Source organism: Coffea eugenioides, chromosome 7, assembly GCF_003713205.1.
Source record: "Coffea eugenioides isolate CCC68of chromosome 7, Ceug_1.0, whole genome shotgun sequence".
Lineage (NCBI taxonomy): Eukaryota > Viridiplantae > Streptophyta > Magnoliopsida > Gentianales > Rubiaceae > Coffea > Coffea eugenioides.
In genome coordinates, this window is record NC_040041.1 from 38,937,404 (window position 1) to 38,961,259 (window position 23,856).

The 23,856-nt window shown below is 36.2% G+C and overlaps 3 protein-coding genes across 3 annotated transcripts; all 3 read right to left on the reverse strand.

Annotated features, from left to right (window-relative positions):
• Window positions 1–9,162: 9,162 nt before the first annotated feature.
• Window positions 9,163–10,247, reverse strand: LOC113777374. Its single transcript, XM_027322409.1, has 4 exons — window positions 10,240–10,247; window positions 10,088–10,177; window positions 9,905–10,004; window positions 9,163–9,804 (listed from the first exon to the last, which is right to left on the reverse strand). The coding sequence occupies exons 1-4, from the start codon at window positions 10,245–10,247 to the stop codon at window positions 9,163–9,165; spliced, it is 840 nt and encodes a 279-aa protein (XP_027178210.1).
• A 625-nt stretch (window positions 10,248–10,872) lies between these two features.
• On the reverse strand, window positions 10,873–12,593 carry LOC113777375. The gene is made up of 2 exons (XM_027322411.1): window positions 11,429–12,593; window positions 10,873–11,333 (listed from the first exon to the last, which is right to left on the reverse strand). Exons 1-2 carry the CDS (start codon window positions 12,591–12,593, stop codon window positions 10,873–10,875), a joined length of 1,626 nt encoding a protein of 541 aa, XP_027178212.1.
• Window positions 12,594–19,755: 7,162 nt separating this feature from the next.
• Window positions 19,756–23,550, reverse strand: LOC113777376 (putative late blight resistance protein homolog R1A-3). The gene has a single exon (XM_027322412.1). The coding sequence runs from the start codon at window positions 23,548–23,550 to the stop codon at window positions 19,756–19,758; it is 3,795 nt and encodes a 1,264-aa protein (XP_027178213.1).
• Between the last annotated feature and the right edge of the window lie 306 nt (window positions 23,551–23,856).

Consider the following 23,856-nt stretch of genomic DNA (forward strand, 5'->3'; position numbering starts at 1 on the left):
GGGGATAATCAAAGATGACACCATTTATCCTTATAAAATAAATAAATAAATATTTTCCTTCCCTTAGAAAAAAAGAATATAGAATATGATTTCCTCATGCTAATTCCATGCGATAAATTGGCCACATGCTAAACAAATTCAATTGAAATACTTTAGATGAGAATATGTAAATGACTTGATGAATATTTCAATTGTGCATTCAAGGTCTTCCTCTCATACGAATTTGCCTGAAGCATAATCTCATAATCATTTGCAAGATTTTCAGACAAATTTCTAAGCTGTAGGAATGAGATGGAAAACTTTCACCATTAAAGTATTATTTTTCTATTGAACAATGAAGGTCTTCTTCTAACCTTCTTTTTACTATTCTTTCCTCTTTTACCATATCCATGTGGATTTCGCTTTTGCGTACCCGATTAATAATCACATTTCACACGAACATGCATGTGCTCATAAGGTATGTTTTATCTCTCACTATATTTTTCATACAAGTTTAATGATCAATATTATGTCGTGATTAATATTTAAGTTAATTTAGACTGTATATTTCTAATTTTAATGATCATTACAAAAGAAAAAGAAAAAGTCTTACCTACAATTTAATTTGTGAGACACTAGTTGAAGCAAGATAAGTTAAGCTATTTATAGATTAAACAGCATAAAAAGATCCTTATTTTGATGCACACCCAATTAACGAATACAGCATGCATGTTGATTTACTTTAACAACTAATGCTCATATTCCAGCAGTTGTGAATCAAGCAACATTGGCCACAAGAATAAAGGCAAAACTAAAGTTATGTATTTCTCTGCGAACCAAGGACAGTCTTATAGCTTTGTCTGAGTGCAGTGGTTATTTGGTGCACCAAGGGTCAAATCCTCTAAATGAAATGAAATTAAACCCAATTAGATATGGATTCTTATTTTATATTTTCGTTTCTTTTTCGACAATGTTATTTGTCCAAATTTTTCTATTGTATAGGTGATCTATAAAAAGTCATATAACATTCATGTACTATTTGTTAAGAATTCTTTTTTAAAAAATTTTAACAAGTACTTATTAGATACCATTGTAATAATATATCCTTTTAGATGATGCATTCAAGATTTGATCTTTTACCACTAAATTCAAAGTGGAGAAATGCTCACTGCACTGTATCTTATCCAGTCCCGCCACTCTTAAAAGATGCATTCAACTTTTACTCTATGTAAATAAATTTAAAATAGAAAAATTCTCACCAAGAACTATTTGCAGCAATTGAACTGAGTTAAAGAATGTCACTATCATACATTCTAGATCTATCTATATTTAAATTTGCTTGATCCATAATCTTAGGATCATTTGCAAAATTTTCAAACAAAATTCAGGAGTTGAAGGTATGAGATGGCCCACTTCCACCATTAAACTCTTCTTTTCCTATTAAACAATTAGGCATGTCAATGTGCAAGGTCTAGGTTTGGGTTGGATCCCTTTGATCCAGATCCAAATCCATTTAATTTAGTTAAACCCATACCTAAATCCAGATCTTTTTGGGTTTGAAAAAGTAAGTCCATACCCAAATCCTTATGGATCTGAGTATCTAATGGGTATCCATGGGTATTTTCTGAACATACTTAAGTAAAAATGTATTTAAAATATATAAAGTTCATAAATAATATAAATACCATCCAATTTTTGTTTTCAAATAATAAAATTAACATTCAACAAGTTGAATGCAATATTGTGAACTCAAAGAAAGAATTATTGTTGACTACTTCTATATATTTTCAAAGATTCACCTGCATTCACATCCAATATTTCATTTTATTTGCCTTTACCTTTTCTCATTTTCTTGAAAAAGTTTGTACCAATTATATTGACAACTAGGATTAATTTTTAAAAAAGAAAAAGAAAACGACCATAACATATATAAATATTTAGTCTTATTAAAAAAATGTAATTTTGTACCACTTTTTCTTTTTTAAATCTCAATGTTGGTAGATATCTCGCAATCCAGCACTAAAATAGTGAATAAGATAAAAGTCATTTGATTAAGGACTGGTGGCAAATAAATAATAGAATAAAAAAATTTATAAACATTTGTTCATTTTTTTGATTCAGTCCAATCATCAGTAATCACTAATGTTTCAACCATATCTAGAAGCAATTTAGCATGAGTCTTATTAATCACCCAACCACCAACACTAAATGCAGATTCTGATGCCATAAAATCTTATTGTGTTCGATCCAATAACTATAAAATATTATATTATTTTATGAATTTACTAATATAGATATTATTTAATTAAACATATATGAGTTGGGGTAAGATCTGGCATGGATCTGGATTTGAATTTAGATTCTAGAAATCTAGACCCTATCCAGACCCACCGACTCTCTCACAGGATCTGGATTTGAGGAAATTAAATCCAAACCCAGCCAAATATAATGGGTCTGGATGGGATCTGAGTAAGATCCGACCCATTGACATGCCTAAAAAAACAATGAAGAGATCTTCTTCTAACCTTCTTTGGTCTATTTTTTTTCCTCTTCCTACCATTTTTTGGAGATGATTTCTACCTTAAAGCTGCGGCCCATTATGGCGAGACTGTAATTGTTGGCCCGGTTGAATGGCGACCTCCAAGGTACGAATCTAAAAAATAAAGTACATTAGACTCTTTACAGACACTACAACAAAAAATGGCCTTTAGCGGCATTTAAAGGTGTCAGTATAGAGAATCTAACCTGACACTTTATCTATCCTGACACCCAGGGCGAGTGTTGTCCCTTCCAATGTGGGGATAGCCTCAAATCTTTAGCAGCATTCAAATGTGTCAGGCAAACCATGCTGCTATATCTTTACCTCTGCCAACAAAATCCTTTTTTTGTGATAATCGAAAGTGTCTGTATAGCGTTAGGACATCAGTAGGGAATCAGTAGGATATCAAATTTATGAAGGCATCTTGAGTTGTCTTAATATATGGCTTTAAGGACACATAGCCATGTGAATCTACAATGTGTTGGACGACATGCCCATTTGTTATTAGTGTTTTTCGAAGCTTAAGCTATGCTGACACTTTTAATTGCCAGGAGAATTTTCTCTGGTTTTTTTTTTTATATGGAAGCAACCTGCAATTAGTCCTCCCTGCTGTACATTCCATCAACCAGAATCCCAAGGGACTTGTAAATTTATCCCAAAGAGCAGAATGCATATAGCAATGTAAAAGAAGAAGTCGATACTGAAATATAATTCATTGAATTAAAAGTCGATAACAAGTACAAACATAGCAAATACTAAAATCGCAAACAAGTGCTAAAAGCAAGTACTAAAATATCAAACCAGTACCGAAAGATTCTCACTTACAATAACTTGAAAGCTCTATCGAAAGCACAAAATAAAAGACTCTCATCCCTAATAAGTTGAAAGAAGTAGAAATAGCTTCCAAACTTTCCATTTTGTTGAGAGTCCTCAGGCATAACCACGAAGTCCCCATCATTCTTCAGCTGGTTCCACCTGTGCACAAAGACCAAGGGGATCATTAGATCATCATAACTAGAACTAAAATTCCAGAAAATTCGCAATGTATTTAAGTGCATATCTCACCAAATGACAAGGCCAAGCAACTGGTGCACCAAGTGCATCTTGAATCGTTTGTTGTAAACCATATGGTCTAATCAATTGCTCACGTGGAGTCATTGCAACTTGTATTTGTATTTCACACCAGTTTGGCCCAAGAGCTTGTCCCCCGACCTCATCCAATGGATTCAGACTCCGTAAATATCCCTTTGCCACGATTTTTGTTGGGTCAAACAAACTTTTTAGTGAAACCATATTCCCTACCTAGCAAACATCCAACAAGTACAAGAATCAAACTCATGCCAAATTCCAGATTACAAATGCAAAAGTTTAGAAGTTGTAAATACTTACTCGAATAGGTCACGTGGCTCGCGATGGAGCATGGCTTGACACATTGTTAGATGATGATGAAGGATGTCTTGGGCTGTCAATTGGAGAGCCCCTTCCATGTTGAACTAAAACCATTTTCTTCAAGCTGGCTATTTCATCATCTTGTCGCTGAAGCCTTTCCTCCAAACGGACCAATGTTGACTGTTGTTGAACACTTATACGGTAGTATGTGTTACGACTAGGAATGTCTTCCCATAAGTCCGTTGGATTCACACCGTCACTAAACAAGCGAACATGACCATGTTTGTCTTGCCCAACCACCTGGGCAAATATATCATCACGACCAACTGGATCTTGCGAATCCGATGGAAGCTGATTTTTCAGCTCAGTCAGTTTTTCCTACATAATAAAGGAAAACACTTGTTATTGCAAAAGACTGTCTGAAAACATCCATGGTAGAATTGATAGGCTTGTGTTCTGGGATCCTTACCAAATTCTCAGCAACTATGGTACTTGATGGAGTTCCATCGGCATGGGTATAAAACTTATTGAATATTTCTACTCTAGTAGGAGGTCTTCCCAACTGTTTGGACTATAAGAAATTGAATCGTTTTAATTATAGTTTTAGCATTTAGCATATAATTAAAAAACAAGCTAACATAATGAAACATGTACGAGCAAAAAAAATTAGCAACTAGAAAGTTGATGAGGTATCACCAAGTGGTTCCGAAGATGAGCAAATGATTTTTTTCCGATTGTGTGGTTCATCTTCTTCTCCCCTCTAGCTTTCTTGTTCTTCTCACTTAGTTTCTAAATTTCAAAATCAAAAGCAAGATTACAGCATTGAATAAACACAACTTTATGAAGAATGTTGTAGCTGATTTGTACCTTTGCTTCTTCACTTTTCCAATAAGCCCAAAGTTTGATCCATTGCTCTTCCCGTACCCTTATGTCCTTTTGAAACCGAGCTTCAGCATTTGGCACGGCAGGATCAAAATAGTTAGCCTTTAAATCTGCCTTCCAGCTTCTCCATTTTTTGCCAATTGATCTTAAGGTCCAAGCTTCCAGTCCCATAGGCAAAGCAAACCTTTCCTAAAACGTAGTTAGCAACAAGAAAATCAACACAACTTCACAGTAATTTTTGTACAAAGCATACATAATACAAAAGCTACCATTACCTTTATCACTTCTAACATGTCCATTTTAAGTTTCCTTGGCATCTTAAGCCATGTTTCAACATCTACTGGACAATACATACCATTCCTAGCCAAACTGCCCAAGAATTCAGAGAAAGAGGTTTTCTCACTTATTGGGATCCCATTGTCATCGAGTTTAATCTCAATCCGTGGAAGTTCCTTAGGCCGACCCCAAATTTCTTTCATAAATGTAGGGCCTCGGGTTTTCTGATGTACTTCACTTGAATCATTTGTAGTTTCTTTTCCTGTATAAAATAAGAAAAATGTGCAAGTTATGAACATAACAAAATGCACTTCTGGAATTGGTTCAAAACAGTTAGTAATACCTGCATTGTCCGAGTTGCATGACATGAAGGTGGTGTCACTGGAATGTGGACCTCGAGAGTCCTGATTTGGACTTTGTTCAGTTGCTTCATGCCTTGTTCCAAGTGGAGATTGTTGAATTGGAGAGTTCTGGCAGTGCTCATGCGACTTGGAACCTCCATCAGCTTGTTGAGTGACTTGGTCACCTGATTCATGTATTATTCCCAATGTAGAATTCTGAATTGCAGATTGAGGTGCCCGAGCAGCTTCTCCTTGCACTTGTTCAATTACATTTTCATGGCTTGTTCCAAGTGGAGGCTGCTGCCTTGTTTCATGACATGAGGGAGGTTGCTCAATTGGTTCATCTCTCAATCCATTTGCAGCGCGCTTACATTTTCGACCTCTACGGGCCATACCTGCATAATATTTGAGTGAAGAAAGGGACAAATGTAAATGTTTAAAATTTATTGAAGCAAACACTCTACCTATAGTTTCTTTAACTTACAAATGCTATTATAAAGAAGTACTACTTGAACAATAAACTGGCATGACAAGTAACAAATGGCATTCTTCAAGAATAAACCAGGGGAAGACTATGGAGTTGTCAACAGAACAGAGAAACAAATGGAGAATATACGATTCAATGCAGCAACTAATTGGAAATGAAATGAAAGCTACATGCTTAAGTGACTGCAAGAATATACATGGGAAATGCTTTGATCTACATCCTTTCAGCATGAAAGATATGCAGAATTTACTACTGCTAGACACGAAACTTTTTCCATATTGTTCTGAGAATGATGCCTATGATCAAAAGTTGGTATGCTTCTGCTCAATGAGGGTGCAAGTAGAAGAGTCCACGTAATTTTAACTTCAGTAATGGAGCAAACTAATAAATGATTGTCTTGAATTAACGAAATATACTTGGTCATGTGATAACCAAAACTTGCAGAGGATAATGTATTCTACCAACAAATACAACTCTTGGTTTTGTATGTTTAGGGATGGCAATCGGGTCGGTTATGAAGCTCTACTGAATACTTTTATTTCCAGATTCTGACATGGTTCTGCATTTATCAAGAACACTAATTCTATTGTTCTAAGATAGTGTCTCATCTAAACAAGAGCTCAAGCTTTACGTAGCATTGACGATTCCAAACCAAATTACTTCTCTTTTTGCCAGAGCCACATCCACAGTTAAGGGTTGACACTTAACAGTAAATGCACAAACACTTTATCCAATACAATTGTAACAGTACAAACAATACAGTCGTAGAACAGGAAGGAGACGAAGAGCATCACGGTAAAAGACTAAAAACGAGAACCCATCACCAAAAACAGATGGTTGAAATTGTACATTCAGTTCACAGTAGCAGTCTCCATTCGACCAGGCTCACCTAGAAATGTGCTTCTCAGAAACGTGCTTTTCACACCGCCACCACCCCCCAAAGCTTTTCACACCACCACCACCCCCCAAAGCAAACACTCTACCTAGAAATGTGCTTCTCAGAAACGGAGAAGGTGCTTGTCAGAGATGGGAATCGAATAACCTGAAAACTAAATCTACCATGCAATGCAAGAACATGTCTATCATGCAATGCAAAATTAGACACAAAATACTGAAATTACCTCAAACTATGGCTTGAATCCCTAACTTCTCGGTTTCCCCAAGCTTCAAGATCTGAACTCCACCCACCACCCAAGCTTTGAAGCCCTAATTTCTGATTTCTTGCCACCAAGCCAACACAACAGCCGAATTTGGGATTTGCATGGTGCGAGCTCAACCAAGTTACCCAAATGGGTGCGAGTTCATGGACGGCATTTGACTCAAATTGGTGGTGCGAGCTTGAAAGAGAGAGAGAGGACAAAGGCAGAGGACAACGAGAGAGGGAGAAGATGTCTGAAATAAAGGCGGTACTAATGACGCCAAAGTAAATTAGTCAAGCCTCTTGAATTTTTCAATTTGTCGCGCTACTAATGACAATTTTTGTGTGTTTGGGCAAAATTTTGTTCAAGCTATATAACAACTAAAAATTTGGTTAAAGCTATATACAATATAATATAACAACTAAAAATATAACAAATAAAAATTTTGCAAGAGCTATATACAATATAATATAACAATCAAAAATTTTGTTACAACCATATAACAACTAAAAATATAACAAATAAAAATTTTGTTAAAGCTATATACAATGTAATATAACAACTAAAAATATAAAAATAATTAAAAATTTTGAGAAGCTAACAAAAAACATTCTTTTAATCAAAATGTTTTCGGTACTCAATTTATTTTATGCTGCTAGCAATTATGTACGGCTTGTAGTCTAACAAGCCATTGGAAGGATCGAATTAGTTTATGAAACAAGAAAATTAACTTGTGAATACATGAACTTTCCATTGATAAACATTGGGATTAGAATTGATTGAACATAAACATTGAATATATATATATATATTCAATTCCAAAGCAATTGCCATTGAACTTTGTGTTAATTAGAAGCTTACTATCACTTACAAGATCTTACTATTGAACTTTTCAATGATTAACCTTAGGCTTACACTTACAACGCATTGATTGAACATAAACATATATATATATATTCAATGTTTTCAATTCCAAAGCAATTGCCATTGAACTTTGTGTTAATTAGAAGCTTACTATCACTTACAAGATCTTACTATTGAACTTTTCAATGATTAACCTTATGCTTACACTTACAACGCATTGATTGAACATAAACACATATGTATATATATTGAATGTTTTCAATTCCAAAGCAATTGCCATTGAACTTTGTGTTAATTAGAGCTTACTATCACTTACAAGATCTTACTATTGAACTTTTCAATGATTAACCTTAGGCTTACACTTACAACGCATTGATTGAACATAAACATATAGTATGATCGGTTTGATCGATTTGATCGTGCTTGATCGGTTCGATCGTGTCTCCTTTTCACTTTGAAGGATAATCTAAAATTGTGACTAAACCGATTAAATTCGATCAAAGATCAGTTAGATTAGAAAGCTCTATCGGAATTAACTTTTTGTATTGTTATTGGTTTTAAAAATAATTTTTTCATGGTGTTAAAAAATTATTTAAGAAATTTATAGATTAAAGTTTCAAAAATATTTCTATTGATCAAAAATTAGACCTCGGGTTATTGGGAAAAAGAATTGGCCATAATATAATGATTCACAAATGTAATATTACAGCTTACAATTAATGGAATTGCTTATAAAATAATGACCAGTATTTATGCAGCCCATTGGGCTCTTAAAATGAGTAATGGGTTCCTTGGAAAGTTGGATAGTTTTATGTTTGGTCTGAAATGATTTGCACATTCCGTACGTTGCCAATCATCTTCTTCTCCCCAAATCATAGCCTCGATTGCCAATTGTTGTCATGCCATTAAAAGAAAAATCATTCCAATACCATTTTTATGAATAAGACTGACGATTACTAACCAAGACTAGAAATCCAAAAACTAGACCATAGGAGTATCAATGAAAGAAAGGCCTTAAAGAGGCAAATTAATATAGTTTTAACTAATAGCACCAAGTCTTTTATCACATCTGTCAGAAGGCTTAACATGACACCGAGAGCACTAAACTCAAAGCTTTGTAAATGCCTTCAAAACTAAGAATGTCGGTCATATTAGTAAAATACAAAAAAAAATGATTAAAACCATCGACAAAAGGAAATAAAGCCTAGGCCTAGCAATTAAAACAGAGAAGAATAGGGCCAGTAAGCTTCAAAGCTATAAAAGATTCTAAATCAAATTATATTGGGACAAATCAACTTCAATCCCAAGTCCATTCTTACGAACCCAACTAATTTCCTCATTTTCATTCTCAACAACAGGATTGCCAACATCACTTTGCAAATATGTGTCAACATCCATAGTTGTGCCCATGTTATATCCAGCTCTTGCAGTGGTAGAGATAACCACTTGCCAATCCTTATCAGTTGGATCTTCCACATAAAAAACTTGTGATGCTTGTGAAGCGAGTATAAATGGCTCAACATGAGGCCTCACGTTTGCAAAATTGACTAAAGTAAACCCATTAGCATCTTGTTTCATTCTCGAACCATTTGATATCCAATCACATTCGAATAACACCACCCGATGACCTCCGTAAATTAATTCAATCATATTTTTCAAGACGCCGAAGTAAACTAGTTCACTCAAAACTGGATTTTGATCCCTTATACTTGCAAAACTGGATGTTGTTGCATTGACTGTAACACCACTATTCTGCGTTTTTCTTTTCTTCTCAACTTCTTTGGTGTGAAACCGAAATCCATTAACAACAAACCTGTCATGTTGGATTCCAACAACATCTGGACCTTTAGCAAGGAACCTCAACTCTCTCAACACCGAAACATTTTGAGGAAGTTCTAACTTGTCAATCTGTAAAAAAAAAAAGAGTAAATAAATAAAAAAAAAAAGATGAAACTATATTTGAAGTCCTACAATTCAAATTGTACTTAATATTCAGAATTTTACTTACATGTTCAGCAAACCAACATGCAAAATTTTCGCTGTGCAAGCGCTCTTTTAGATGCTGTGGAATTTGAGGATGTCCTTCTTCTATCAATATACGATGCTGCCTAGAAGTACATGAGTCAAAATTGTAATCATGCATTGAATTCTACAATAAAATTTTAATGCATCAAGTTGTAGTTGAACTTACTCTATGTAAGGTGTGACAGCATCACAATTAAATAAAATATACTGATGTGCTTTACTCAAGATATGAGCATCAAAGACTGTTGGCTTGCCCCTCCCCAAAGGATGTCCTGATTCAGAGAATATATCTAAACCATCTTCAATTTCCTTATGTACTTCTTCATTTCTGCTTGGACGATTGAATTTTGTCTCAACATAGTCCGCAAGATACAATGAGCAAAAGTTAATGCATTCTTCTGCCAAGTACCCTTGAGCAATCGAACCTTCAGGCCTACTTTTATTTCGAACATAAGATTTTAATGTTCCTAAGTACCTAAAGTATCATCATTCCAACCTCTCTAATTAGTTCCACAAATCAAAGAAAGCAAAAAAGGAATAAACATTTAAGGCATAATGAGAATTACAAGCAGTACCTCTCTATAGGATACATCCAACGATAATACACCGGCCCACCTAATTTCACTTCAGTTGCCAAATGAACAACTAAATGCACCATGACATCGAAGAAGGTTGGTGGGAAGCATTTCTCAAGATCGCAGAGTATGACGGCAATTTCACTTTCCAAACGAACCACATCTTGAGGACAAATAACTTTAGAACAAAGCTGCCTGAAGTATCTACTCAATCGAATCAAAGGATAGCGCACTGATTTTGGCAAAGTCTTTTTCAAAGCTATAGGCATCAATTGCTGCATTAGGATATGATTATCATGACTTTTAAGCCCTGAAATTCTTGGTGATTTTACTCGAACGCATCTTGAGACATTAGCTGCATAACCATCTGGAACTTTCACTTTTTTAGCACATTGCAAAACATAGTTTTCTGTTTTTTATCCATTGCAAAGGAAGATGGAGGTAAGTACACCTTTCCAGGTTCTGTCTCAATGGGATGCAGCTCTTTTCTTATTCCCATTTCTCTCAAATCACGGCGGGAATTATAATGGTCCTTTGCTTTATCCTCAATATCCAGCAATGTCCCCCAAATATTTTCACAAACATTCTTCTCAATGTGCATGAAGTCAAGATTGTGTCTTAAGACATTATCTTTCCAATATGGCAAGTCAAAGAAAATACTCCTCTTTTTCCAATTGAAAGGCAGCTTCGGATTACCTTTCACAAGTTTTCCAAATTTAATTTGCAAGTCTCCCAATTCACTCACAATCATATCCCCGGTTTGCAATGGTGGTCGCTTTCCATGTTCTTCGGTGCCATCAAAGAATTGGGCTTGCTTTCTAAATTTATGCTTACTATCTAAGAATCTCCGATGACCATATAGCAATATTTGAAACTATGAGTCAACCGTCGTGCATGAGTGAACTTGTGACAAACAGGACAAGCATATTCACCTTTAGTGCTCCAGCCAGATAACATTGCATATCCAGGGAAATCACTAATGGTCCACAACAGAGCTGCATGCAATTGAAAATTTTCTTTTTGGGATGCATCATAAGTTTGAATGCCAAAATCCCACAATTCGGTCAATTCTTTAACTAGAGGCTGTAGATAAACATCAATATTATTCCCAGGAGAGGATGGTCCGGGTATTAACAAGGACAACATGAAGTACGGTTGCTTCATACACATCCACGGAGGTAAGTTATATGGTATTAAAACTACAGGCCAAGTACTGTGTGTAGAACTCATGTTGTTGAATGGATTAAACCCGTCAGATGCCAACCCCAATCTAACATTTCGACAATCCTTAGCAAATTCTGGATGTAGATGGTCAAAAGTTTGCCAAGCTGGAGAATCAGCTGGATGTCTCATACAACCATCTTTTGTACGTTTTTCCTCATGCCATCTCATTTGAGATGCAATTTTAGAAGACATAAATAGTCTTTGTAATCTAGGTTTTAAGGGAAAATGCCACAACACTTTTTGAGGAATTTTCCTTTTTTCCCCAGTTGGATCATTTTCTGAAGCAACCCACCTAAGCTCGTTACATGTTTCGCATGAAGTTCTTTTTTCAGCACTACCCCAATAAAGAGAACAATCATTAGGACATGCATCGATCTTTTCATAACCCAGCCCCAATGTATTCATCAATTTCTCAGCCTCATAGTAAGAAGACGGCAAATTAGTCATGGCCTCTGGAAATGCTTCTCTCAACAGCTCAACAAGCATATTAAAAATCTTGTTACTCATCTTACCCAGGCATTTTAGGTGAAGCAAACGAATAATGAAAGACAATTTCGAGAAATTTTTGCAACCACTGTACAAATCCTGTTGAGAATCATCAATCAATTTGTAAAATTTTTCAGCCTCTGAAACAGGAATGTCCCCTTCTCTATTCAATTCATTTGTTCCATGTGGTATCCCAAATACATCATGGACCAAGTCTTGCATGTCATTAGTCCCATTTGAAACCCCAATTGATGTATTTTCAGAATTAGATGTGGCTTCATTGTAGTTTGAAAGTTCTCCATGTGCTATCCAATTATTATAACCCTTGATAAATCCTACCACTTTCAAATGATCATATGCTTCCATTTTTGTCACACAAACACCCATGCCGCAATCTTTGCAAGGACACAAAATCTTTCCGTCACAACTTGATCTAGAAAATGCGAAGTTTAGAAACATTTGAAGTCCTGTCTCGTACTTTTCACTTGTTCTTGGAAATTCCATCCATCTTTTATCCATACTTTTAATATAAATAAATGTCCTCCAACGAGCTTCCAATAGCCTACTTTTTAAACTCAGGTCGTGGCTTACAAGTCCCTAATTTCAAGTTCAAGAATTTACAGTCTACTAAATCAAGCAGCCAGCAAATAAAGGAAATCAACAAAATGCAAAATTTCTCAACAATCTATAAAAACAGAATTTGCAAGTAAGCGGATAGAAATTTTATTTACCTAATAACAGAAAAAAACCCTTCGTACCAACTCCTGCGCTCACGTCTTCGCAAAATTCCTAAGTTCAATCTGAAATGTCAATGGTTAAACAAACACATGAGCGTGAAAACTAAAGGTGAAATTCAAGAATTTTACTAAATTTCCATCAAAGTATACATACATCTTTGGTGTGTAGTGATTAATTTTATAAGTCATCTCTTTAGAAAGGCATGCAATTGACGGCATAGGTAATTGGAAAAAAGAATGACAGAAAAGTCCCCTAGCTTCTAATCATGCCTATGAAGATCCTTATGAACATGTCAAAAAACTTTGACCCAACTGCATGAATGTCTCTGTCTTATTAATCTAAAAGTCCCTTTTTTGGGCTCAAAATTTGCACTATAATAGACTGATCAAGTGCAGAAGACACTTAGTACAAGCGTTATACTATATATTTCAAGCAACTCACGTACTGATTAGACATACATTTTAAAACAGAAAAAAGCTGCACAGATACAAGTACTACATAGGATTTAACATAGAAAAAAGCAATAGTGATATAAGTGATACCATTGGGTGAAATATGCACTTAGCCGGAGGACCACCTTTGTGGCAAAAGCCAAAAGGCAGCAAAGGTCACCTCTATAACACTAATATCTTTTTTGTCACTTCTGTATCTATTGACTGATCATTACTGGCAAATTAGCAAATGTGTAATGATCAAGATTTTGTACATGTTATTAACCTACCTTGGATTCATTGTGCTAATAATTCCAGATTAGTTCATAGTTTTCTGTTAAACTTCTTAAAATGCTAAAGGCACGAGTCAGATTTTGCTTTGAAATTACCACAGTTATTAAACCCGGCCCGGCCCGGCGGTCGGACCGGTCAAACCGGTGGCCCGGTCATGAAACCGGGCTGGTTTTCTAGTTAGATCGGAGTTGCAAAGAACCCGCTTGGACCCGTTCGACCCGGACGGTTTAACCATAAAACCGCTAGAACCGGCGGTTATTGATAAACCCGGTGGGTTTTGGTAATTTTTTTGAAGTTACCGTTTTATCCAATTTTTTTTATTTTGACCATTCATACTACATGGGCATTATCGTCTTTTTAGCCAAATAAAAGAGAAAATCAGAAAATTTGAAGAATGAAGGGGGAATCGGGCATTTGGCCGTCATTGGGGATTTAGGCATTAGGGATTGTTTTCTTCTTTGTTTCTCTGAGAAGCTAGAACAAATTGAGAACTTTTTGAGCATTTAGGCATTCGGCCGTTGTTTTGTCGGCACTGGCAGGTTTGATCAATTTTTCTTTCCTTTGCTTTGCTAGTTACTCTGAGAGTTTGAGGCAAGCAATTGGAACTTGGAAGTTCGAAGTTCTTCAAGGAAGCCGCCGCTGCTACTGAAGCTGCCGCTGCCATTGCTACTGAAGCTGCCGCGGCCACCGAAGCTCCAGGTACTCGAAGCTACCACTACTGCTGCTACTGAAGCTGCTGCTGCCACCGAAGCTCCAGGTACTTGAGGCTGCCGCTGCCGCTGCCACCGAAGCTGCCGTTGCTATCGAAGCTGCCGCTTCTACCGAAGTTGCCGCTTCCAGGAAGCTTTGTTCCTCTCAATCCTCTTGTGGAGTTTGTTCCTCTCTCTCCCTATTCTCTTAAGGGGTTAAGTCTCTCCGAATTCTCTGACCGCAGGCAATATTTTGTTTCTTCTTTCTTTTTGGGTGATTATTTTTTTCTTCTTCCTCTGCATCCAACTTCAACATGTGTAGTTACATAAATGTCCAGTGCCATTTAATACTCTTTGCTTCTGAGAATTTAATTTCAACATGGTTAAATTCATTACCTGTATTTAATCACTTGCCTCGAACCCGTCATTGATATATTAGTTCAAAATGTAGATATTATTGCCAGTGTCTTTTTAAGGTTTCAAATTGTCAAATCAAATTTAGATTCATTCACTAATGAGCTACAAACAACCTTGAAGCAATTCTATGATGCTCTGTAATTGCCAACAATGAAGAATTAAATCAGGATAAGATACCAAAGTTTATCGCAAAAATGAGGTTTACCATAACATAGCTTTTCAAATGGATAATTTGAAGCAAGGATAGAAATGTTCTTATAACTAAATTGTGGACATTTAGCTTTTCCTAGAAGGAATGTTCTCACATAGCATGGCACCTGACTAGGGCCCCAAATAATCTAAGCTGCAAGTAGCTCAGTCTCAATTGTGCCATCTGTGAAGTTTGATCTCAAACAGCTCAAATAGTAGTTTGAGCCAAGTCCAGCTCAAATTTGAATTCATGAATTGTTGATCACATATGGTTATGGATTATGTGTGTGAAATGAATTATGAACTATGAACAGGTTATAACTTGTTGAGATTTAAGAATTTCTGTACTTACATTATAATTTACATGTTTATTTAATTATATTATATATATTTTTTATTATATATTGTGACCCAACGGTTCAACCACTGACCCGTCAACCCGGTCCTCTTGCCGGGTTGATGTCCGGGTTGGTTTTAATAACTATGGAAATTACTCTTCACATGAGGAAATGCCAAGTTATCTAATCATCTAACCAAAAACCTAAGCCAGTAATATTCTGAAATGAAAGTGCAGTGCAGTCATAAAGGTACCATCATTTTTTAATAGAATGCCAGGCCACCCTTAAAAAGATGAAAACTTCGGGGACCAGGGCAAGTGGAAGCAATGGGAGGGCATGCATTCAGCAGTTGATGAGGATATGTTAATAGATTTTATACGACAATGATTACTTTCTGATAAACCAACAAATGCAGCGCACACCCTTTTTTTCTTCTTCAGAATCCACCAATGCACTCTCCACATATCCTCACCGGAAATACCATTCTCTAAATGGAATTGGTCGGTTTTGCTAAGATTAAAAAAATGAGAGGTGCATAGCTGCATATACCGACCCTGAAAAAAGGTAGCTTCCACTAATAGTTTGTTATAGTTGCAATGTAGTATAAATCTGATTTCATTCAACTGATGGATTCTGCAACATTCTTAGCTAACATTAAAGGAGATTCACAGAAAAAAAAAAAACAGGGGGGAATTGACATTTTATCGAACAGGATTTGGGCAACAGAGCTTCAATGTGTTTACCACTTCGATTTTGGAACAACATATGCGCGCCTGAGGTATCTTCCAGCTTTCCCAATGTACAGCTCCGATCTTCTAATTTTTCTCCCTGCCTGCCCTTCCAGATGTCTTAGCCGAGGGATTTAAAGTTGAGGCCCGTAAAGATGAAGATGGTTATTTGCGGAGATAGCTTGGATTCCTACCAGCATTTTGGATTGGCCGAGATAGATTGTATGCGGAGAGGTGAGAGAGATGAGAGGAAGAAAATTTTCACCAAGTCCTTTTGCCGGCAAAATGAAACTTCAGAGTACTTCACCAAGTGTTTTGGAGCCAAAATAAAACGATGTCGTTTTCTGTGTTTTTTTGATTTTTTTTTTGGTTCATCTCACATTTTCCCAAGTGTCATGATAGGTAGCGTAAAGGCACATTATTATTTGTATATCATGATAAAATAAAAAAATTATAGTACATATTATTGAGTTTATTAATAAGTGTCATGATATGTTCACTATAATGACACAAACCAGAAAGTGTCCTTATAGGCATGTCAGGAAAGGTCATTTTTATTGTAGTGAGAAATATATTTCCTTGTCTTCGAGCAACCTCGTGCATCTGCTTTATAGATTCTTTCCCAGTGCGAAGGACATTCTTCTAATGGAGGAATTCGAAATTGGATGAATCAAAGCTTGTTTAATTGATGTCAATCTCATTGAACGTGGTAGGCATTTGTCTTGAATTTTATAACATGCCGGACTGTCCTATGATATCAATCCCATCGCAAATCTAGTTTTCTTTAATGCGCATGTTGCCTGGTGCTTTCTATAATCCTGATTAGTAAGGCAGCAGTTTACTATTGTCCTTTTTCATTTCTTTTTTGGTGGGTAGAATTTTCCAATTTTCCTTGTAAGTTTAAGCAATGCATTAGCTTTGTGCATTGGCTTTCAAAAATTTGATTTGGTAGCTTGTTTCACGTTGTTTGCTTTTTGAAAAGCAAAGGAGAGACCTTTTTTTTTTTTTACAGGACTGACTATCCAAATTAATGCACATAAAATGTTTGCTTTTTGTACATCATCATTTTGATGGGTTTCTATTATGTAATACTTCAAAAATTTGGATTTGGGCAGAAACGGATTTAATTACTAAATAAGATACGGATTTCATCTTGTATATCATTTTTTACACTGTGTGGGACCCATAAAATTTTATTTTATAATTACACGATGTGCAAAATGGATTACATTGTGTGCAAAATATACAAAATCGGTCCGGACGGTTTCTCTGTTGACTATTTCTGCCCCAACTCCAGTAGAAACTGAGTAGGATTTATGAAGTAAGGAGAGAGAGGGAGATTTGAACCCAAAACTTCTAAACCTTGAGATTTCAAACTTGGTTACTAAACTAAGGTCTTCTTAGTCCCAATTTAATAATTTCACTAAAATTAATTTATATGTTGTCCCACACATGTACATTCTATTTGACATTACATAATCTTGTGGTGTTTCTTTTAACTAGTATAGTAATTGGTCGAAAGTTGAATGCATAACATTAATACGAGTATCGTCTCAAGCCCCAATTCAGCTTGCGGAGATTTTAGTTGGGTAATTATGAGATTTTAATTTAATTCAACTCTTAAGAACTTCTCTTTACCTTTTGCCTTGTAACATTAAGATTTCTCCTTCAAAGAGAAAAGCAAAGAAAACAAAAAGGATTGTAAAGTTTTGTAATTAAAACATTGAGGAGCAAGGTGAAAATAAAAAGAACTTCGAGGGTGCAAAGTGGAATAAAACCTTTACAGTAATGGAAGATGAACTTCAAAATTCTAAGAACTTGTTTGGATTGGAATTTTTCAAGAGTTTTTGGGAAAGGCACATATAAAGATAACATATTGCTACATGTTTTCAGATTTTCCTGTTTTGGCTTGATGTACAAAGCTCTATCTAGACCTCACTGCCAATGAAACATGGGTTCCATATATAAGAGAGGAATTGAAGCAAAATTTTCAATTTTGTTCCTATGCCATTTCTCTATTGAAAAGTAACACAATCTGTGTATGATTTCTTTTTTTCGGCATCTCCACTTGATATAGTTTTGTACCTTTTAACGTATCAATAAATTAAGTGTATGGCTCTTTATTGAGGAAAAATAAAGCAAGTTACAATTATACGTATTACTCTGCTGGTTTGAACATTCAAGCATCACATCGATTTCAGCTGCATCAAAGAATATTCAACAAATTGGGATGGTGAAATACAAACATATTGAACCTCGAACGAGAAAAGAACCTGAAGACCATCATAGAAACAGATTACAGATAGATAATATTATTGGATTGTTTAATCCAGGACTGTTCTTGCCACTGCAATCACAAATCACAAATTTATATAGCTGCAGCAGGTTCAAACAAAAGAGTTGAAAAGGTCCTGATACTGCTTCAAGAAACATATGCAGATCAAGAAGAGACATGAATGCTTCACCATTATAAGAAGTTAGGAGAAACATGAATAATTATACATATAACTGAATCAACATGTACATAGAACTGAGGCATAGGACTCTTCTTCTGAGTGAACTGGCTCTTCTTCTGAGAAATTCAATTCTGTTCCCATTCAACTTAAAACAGACTCACGATATTCCCCTAAACAAGAAGGGACCTCGCTCAGTCTTCACCATTTTCTAATGTGATGAAAAGAAATAGACTCTCCTTCCAAGGAAATCTGCTCTGAAATAAGGAATAATTACAGTACAACGTCAGTTGAATGAAGAGGAAAACAGATCACCCAACAAAAAATTCATCTAGTTTCTCTAATTTGTCATTTTGATCAGTTCGAGCAATTCACCACTTAAAATGGAAAATAAAACTTGAGATGACATTAAAAAAAATCTAAGAAAAATTGCTTCCTTTAGAATATTGCTTAGTGACGAATAAAAATGTTTGTACTTCTGCAAAATATAGTGAAGAAAGAAGCGCGTTTTCAGATATTTAAAACTATTTCTAGATCTCAATGTCAATGAAACATTATGCAAATTATAAAGGTCAAGTGTTGACATAAAATTTTGCAATTAAGTCCTATGCCCTTTCTCTATTGAGAAGTAACAAAACACAGCTCTTTTTTTTTTTTTTGGTTTGTGCCTCCTCTTAATATTTGTTGCAAAACTGTTATTGTATGTTTCAACATATCAATCAATTGAGGAAAAATAGAAGCAAATTAACATTTTTCTGTGTTACTCTTACTTAGATACACAAATTGAGAGCACAATCATACATATGTATTGTGTGTGTACATATATATATATGTGTGTGCGCGCGCGCGCGCTCTTGTTCTCTCCTTGTTTTGCGTATCATATCAATATCTAGAAGCATGGAAGAAGATTTTCACAAATTGGGACTAAAAATCCTTATATAAACATTATTTGATACTGAACCAGAAAAGAACCAAGGAGAAGATTTTAGAAACAGATTATGGTAGCTAATGTTGGTTTGGTTACTGCATGAAATAAGAAAGTTATATAGCAGCATAAGGGCCCAAAAAAAAAGAAAGAAAAGAATTTGGAAGCGACCAGAAATTGCGCCAATAAACATGAATTAATATATCATTTAACTGATTCAACATATAATCAGCTGAAAAAAAAGGGACATGAATGGTTCGTCAATGTCAATTGTCAAGAGAAACCGAAGCACTATATAATTGAACTGATTCAACATATGCAAATATGCTTTTATCTGACCTGATGAGTCAAAATGGGACACGGTTCACCATTGTCAAGTGTGGAAATGGGCACTGTTTCTGAGGAAGATGCATACTAATTACGATCTCATTTCCCATATCCTTCTGTTCTTGCCGAATTTGCTCTACAGAATTTACAACAGACTCACGACGAGTTACCACCTCAATCATTTCCAGAGCCGGACATTCCCCTAAACAAGAAAGGACCTCCTCCAGATTCCAACAGCTGTGCACAACCAATTTCTCAAGACGAGAAAAATTACCAGAAGATGCAGTCCAGTTGCGAATGTCCAAGTCTGACAATTTCAAGACTCGGAGGCTAGGGAACTCCCCTTCTTTCGTTACCCATTCTTCCCCGACAAAGGAGAGAGAAAGTAATTTAAGCACTTCAAGATTGGGCAACTTTCCAATTGTTGAAATTTCACTCCATGGCTGAGTACTCTGTGTGAGAACCAACTTCTTCAAATTCAGCGGAAATTCAAAGCTTCGAAAATTCACCAAATGAAGTGATTCTAGTTTCAAACAGTTACACACAAGAATCTTGTTGCAATTCGGTCCGAGACTTATACATTTTAGCCAGCGGATGCTTGGTAACTTTTTCAGTATCTTTTGCAAGCATTGAGAGGAGGGATCAATTGCAAGGTGTAAAGTGTCTAAATGATCTAAATCTGGGGACATTTCAAGATTTCCATCTGGAAAAATGAAACCACGAATGCTACCTGGAGTACGTAGATAATTCAATGTCTTAATGTTCCAAATAGTATCCAGCAGCTGAACAAAAGAAAGCGGCATTGGTACGATAAGAGTTTTCAACGTTGAGAGGTTGTCTATTGTAGATGGGATGGATCCTATTCCACTGAGCACCAGGTATCTCAAGTGAACAAGCAATACTACTTCCATCGGAAATGATTTCCTAAAATTCAAAACCCCCAAATCCAACACTCTAAGAAGTTTAGGTAACAAAATCCCCCAATCCTCCTCTTGATTTCCAAGTAAGAGCAAACAACGTAAATTGGGAAAATTTAGCATTATCTCCCAAATCTTCGATTCCCTAGTATTATGAACACAAATTCGGTGGGGATTGCTTGGTCCAGTAAGACCAAAAGGGTCTTTCCAACTATGAATAATATGTAGAAAACTTTCTTCTTTGGCCTTTTTCACACAAAACTCGTGTACCAAATCATGAAGTCTGCAGGTTTTGGCACCATTCATAGCTCCTTTTTTGGTAACCATAACTAAACTTCTATTAATTAGACTCATCAAGTAGTCATAAGCCGCTTCCTCCAAGCTCTTTTCTTCAGTCTGTTGCACAAATCCTTCAGAGATCCAAAGCCATAGCAACCTTTGGACATTAATAACCTGATCTTCTTGAAATGCAGCAAAGTATAGAAGGCAGGGCTTCAAATTATCCGGTAAATGACTATAGCTCAGGTCAAGTGTCTTCATGCAGTATTCATCCTGAAGGACAATAGAACTTAGACTTTTTGCAACTTCTTCCCAGCTATCTTGTGCAATAGTAGCAAGAATTCCAGCAACAAGGACAACTGTGAGGGGTAAACCCCTACAAAATTTTGCTATTTGATATCCAATTTCACTTAGTTCTGGAGGACAACCTTCTTTGTCAAATAGCTTTTTCTGTAGCAATGTCCAACTCTCTTCGTCAGTAAGTTCGCTGAGATGGTAAGGATTGCTACCAGGTTTGAATTGCAAAGACAAATCCTGGAATCTACTGGTGAAAAGAATCCTACTTCCATTGACAGCATTCGGCAATGAGTTTTCCAACAAATTCCATGCCTCAACATCCCACAAGTCGTCCAAAACGAGGAGATATGTATTTCTCAGCAAATCTTGCTTTAGTATCTGAACCAAATCATTTTCATCCATCTCAAGATACTCGTTAGGACTCTTAGAATGAATACTACACAAAAGTTGAACAAACAAACTATGCTTGCTATATGTTTGAGAAACACAACACCAGCCACGAACATGGAAATGTGACCTAACTGAAGAAGCATTATAAACTTTATCGGCTAATGTGGTCTTACCAAGCCCAGGCATACCCACAATGGGAACAACTTCCAAGTGCTTTAATCCTCTTGTAAGTCGATCAGTGATAATTTTCACCTTGTTGTTGAGACCCACGAGATCCTCATTGTGTATGGCGGCAGCAAGTTGTGACGGAATGAGAATGGAATTCTTGTTAACTCTCTGGGTTTGACCATTGCGGATCTCTAGGGCTTCAATCTTCAGAAGATTGATATCTCTAGTTATAGCATCCAAAGAATCTTCATATTCATCACCAACAAGTGTCGAGTTAATCAATAACTCTGCCTTGTAAGCAACCTCCATAACATAACTCCAGAAAGCTTGGAGTTTTTCATTCTGAAAGCGCTGCTCCTTGATATTCTCAAGGACAGATCTCAAGAATACGAGACTTTTGTGGACCATTTGGATTCTATCCAATAGGAAAACATTTGAATCATCAGCCTTATCACACCTTGCTAGCTCCTGGAGATCTTCTAGGAAAAAATCCATATAGCCCAACTCATTGGATCTACAATAATTAAATGATGAATATGGTGATGTTACTGGATAATCGTGTGCAAGCTCTGCCATCATATACTTGAGAACTTTGTGCAAATGAAACAGCCTAAGATATGTTTCCCTGGGCAAGCCTTCTTTGATTTCATTGACAGAAAGGGAGAAGATCAGAATTCCTGCATCACAGACCGCAAATCCAAGAAGATCCTTTATTTCATCATCTAGTTTCTCCGCCTGTTTGAGAAGGGTACGCAAGTACCTTATTCCCTGATGGAGTTTTAGAATATGATCCTTAACTGGAACCTGAAAACTGGCATGATATCCTGGTAGATCCATAAGATAATCGTGGAGAGACTCCATAAATTGAACTGCAACTGGACACTCACTCTCCTCAAGGGCTAAAGCACATGATGATCTTGATTGTTTCTTTGAAGCTGTCAAGACATCTATGTAAGTTTCTCGGACTTGAGGATCAGAAGGATTTATCTTCTTATGTATCAGCTGAGAAATTTCTGATTTCATTTGATTGACCACTCGGATATCATATCCGTCAAACTGACATACAGAAAATAGGCGTGCAGCCACAGCTGCAACTTGACTGAAGAGATCTGTCAGTTGCATAGACTCAACACCTCGCATTGTCGCAAAGCCAATGAGATTCCTTAAGAGCATTAGCTTCTGTCTAATGGCATCCATTGGCTTCCCAGGTAAATCGTAAAAGAAGTGTTCCAGAGCCTGTAAAAGGGACACAATAAGATCCATGACTGCTCGTGGACACAATAAGTAATAGTCGAAGAAGATGATGCTGCATGATTTCTTGACATCAGTCTCAAGAAAAACTATGATATTTTCCAGGGATCTGGTCACCGGACTTGCTAAGATGTCATGATCTGACTCACTAGAATGTTTGTATAGAAGATCATGAACCATCCTGATAACCACATCTTGAATTCTGAAGCAAATAATACTACGTCTACAACTTTCAGACATGGTATTATCCTTGTGCTCCTGATCATGCTCCAAAAGCGCTTCTTGGTTCCTCCTCCTCCTCCTACACATTTTGACATACAGGAAAAAGGTTTTTAATAATCTTACCTGATCCTTCAGGTCCCTGAGATACGAGGTCGTTGGAAACTTGTCTAGAAAAGCTAAAGCAAGATCAAAGCAACCAGCACTAATGCTGGAGGAGATGTGAAGCGATGGCAGAAAGTCATATAAAGCAAAATCAGAGCAACTAGTGTTACTGCTGGAGGGGATGTCCATTATTCCGGTAGCTTCTTTTCACTCTGATATCAGATTTCTATCTGGTTTAATCACAGAATAAAATTAGTCCAGGATCTACAACTTTCTCTTCTACCAATAGCCAACAAACAATAGGCTGGACTTTTTTTATTGTGTGAATATTGTAAGACTTTATCTTGTTCAGAGAAGATATGGTGCAGCAGAACTGCAGAAGCAATGAAATTATCTTGTTCACATTCCCAGTAGTGTCAAAGTAATCATTTTCATCCCTTGAAACTAAGGTATTGACCAATCTGGTCCTTTATTAGTGGTACCAATTTGGTCGCT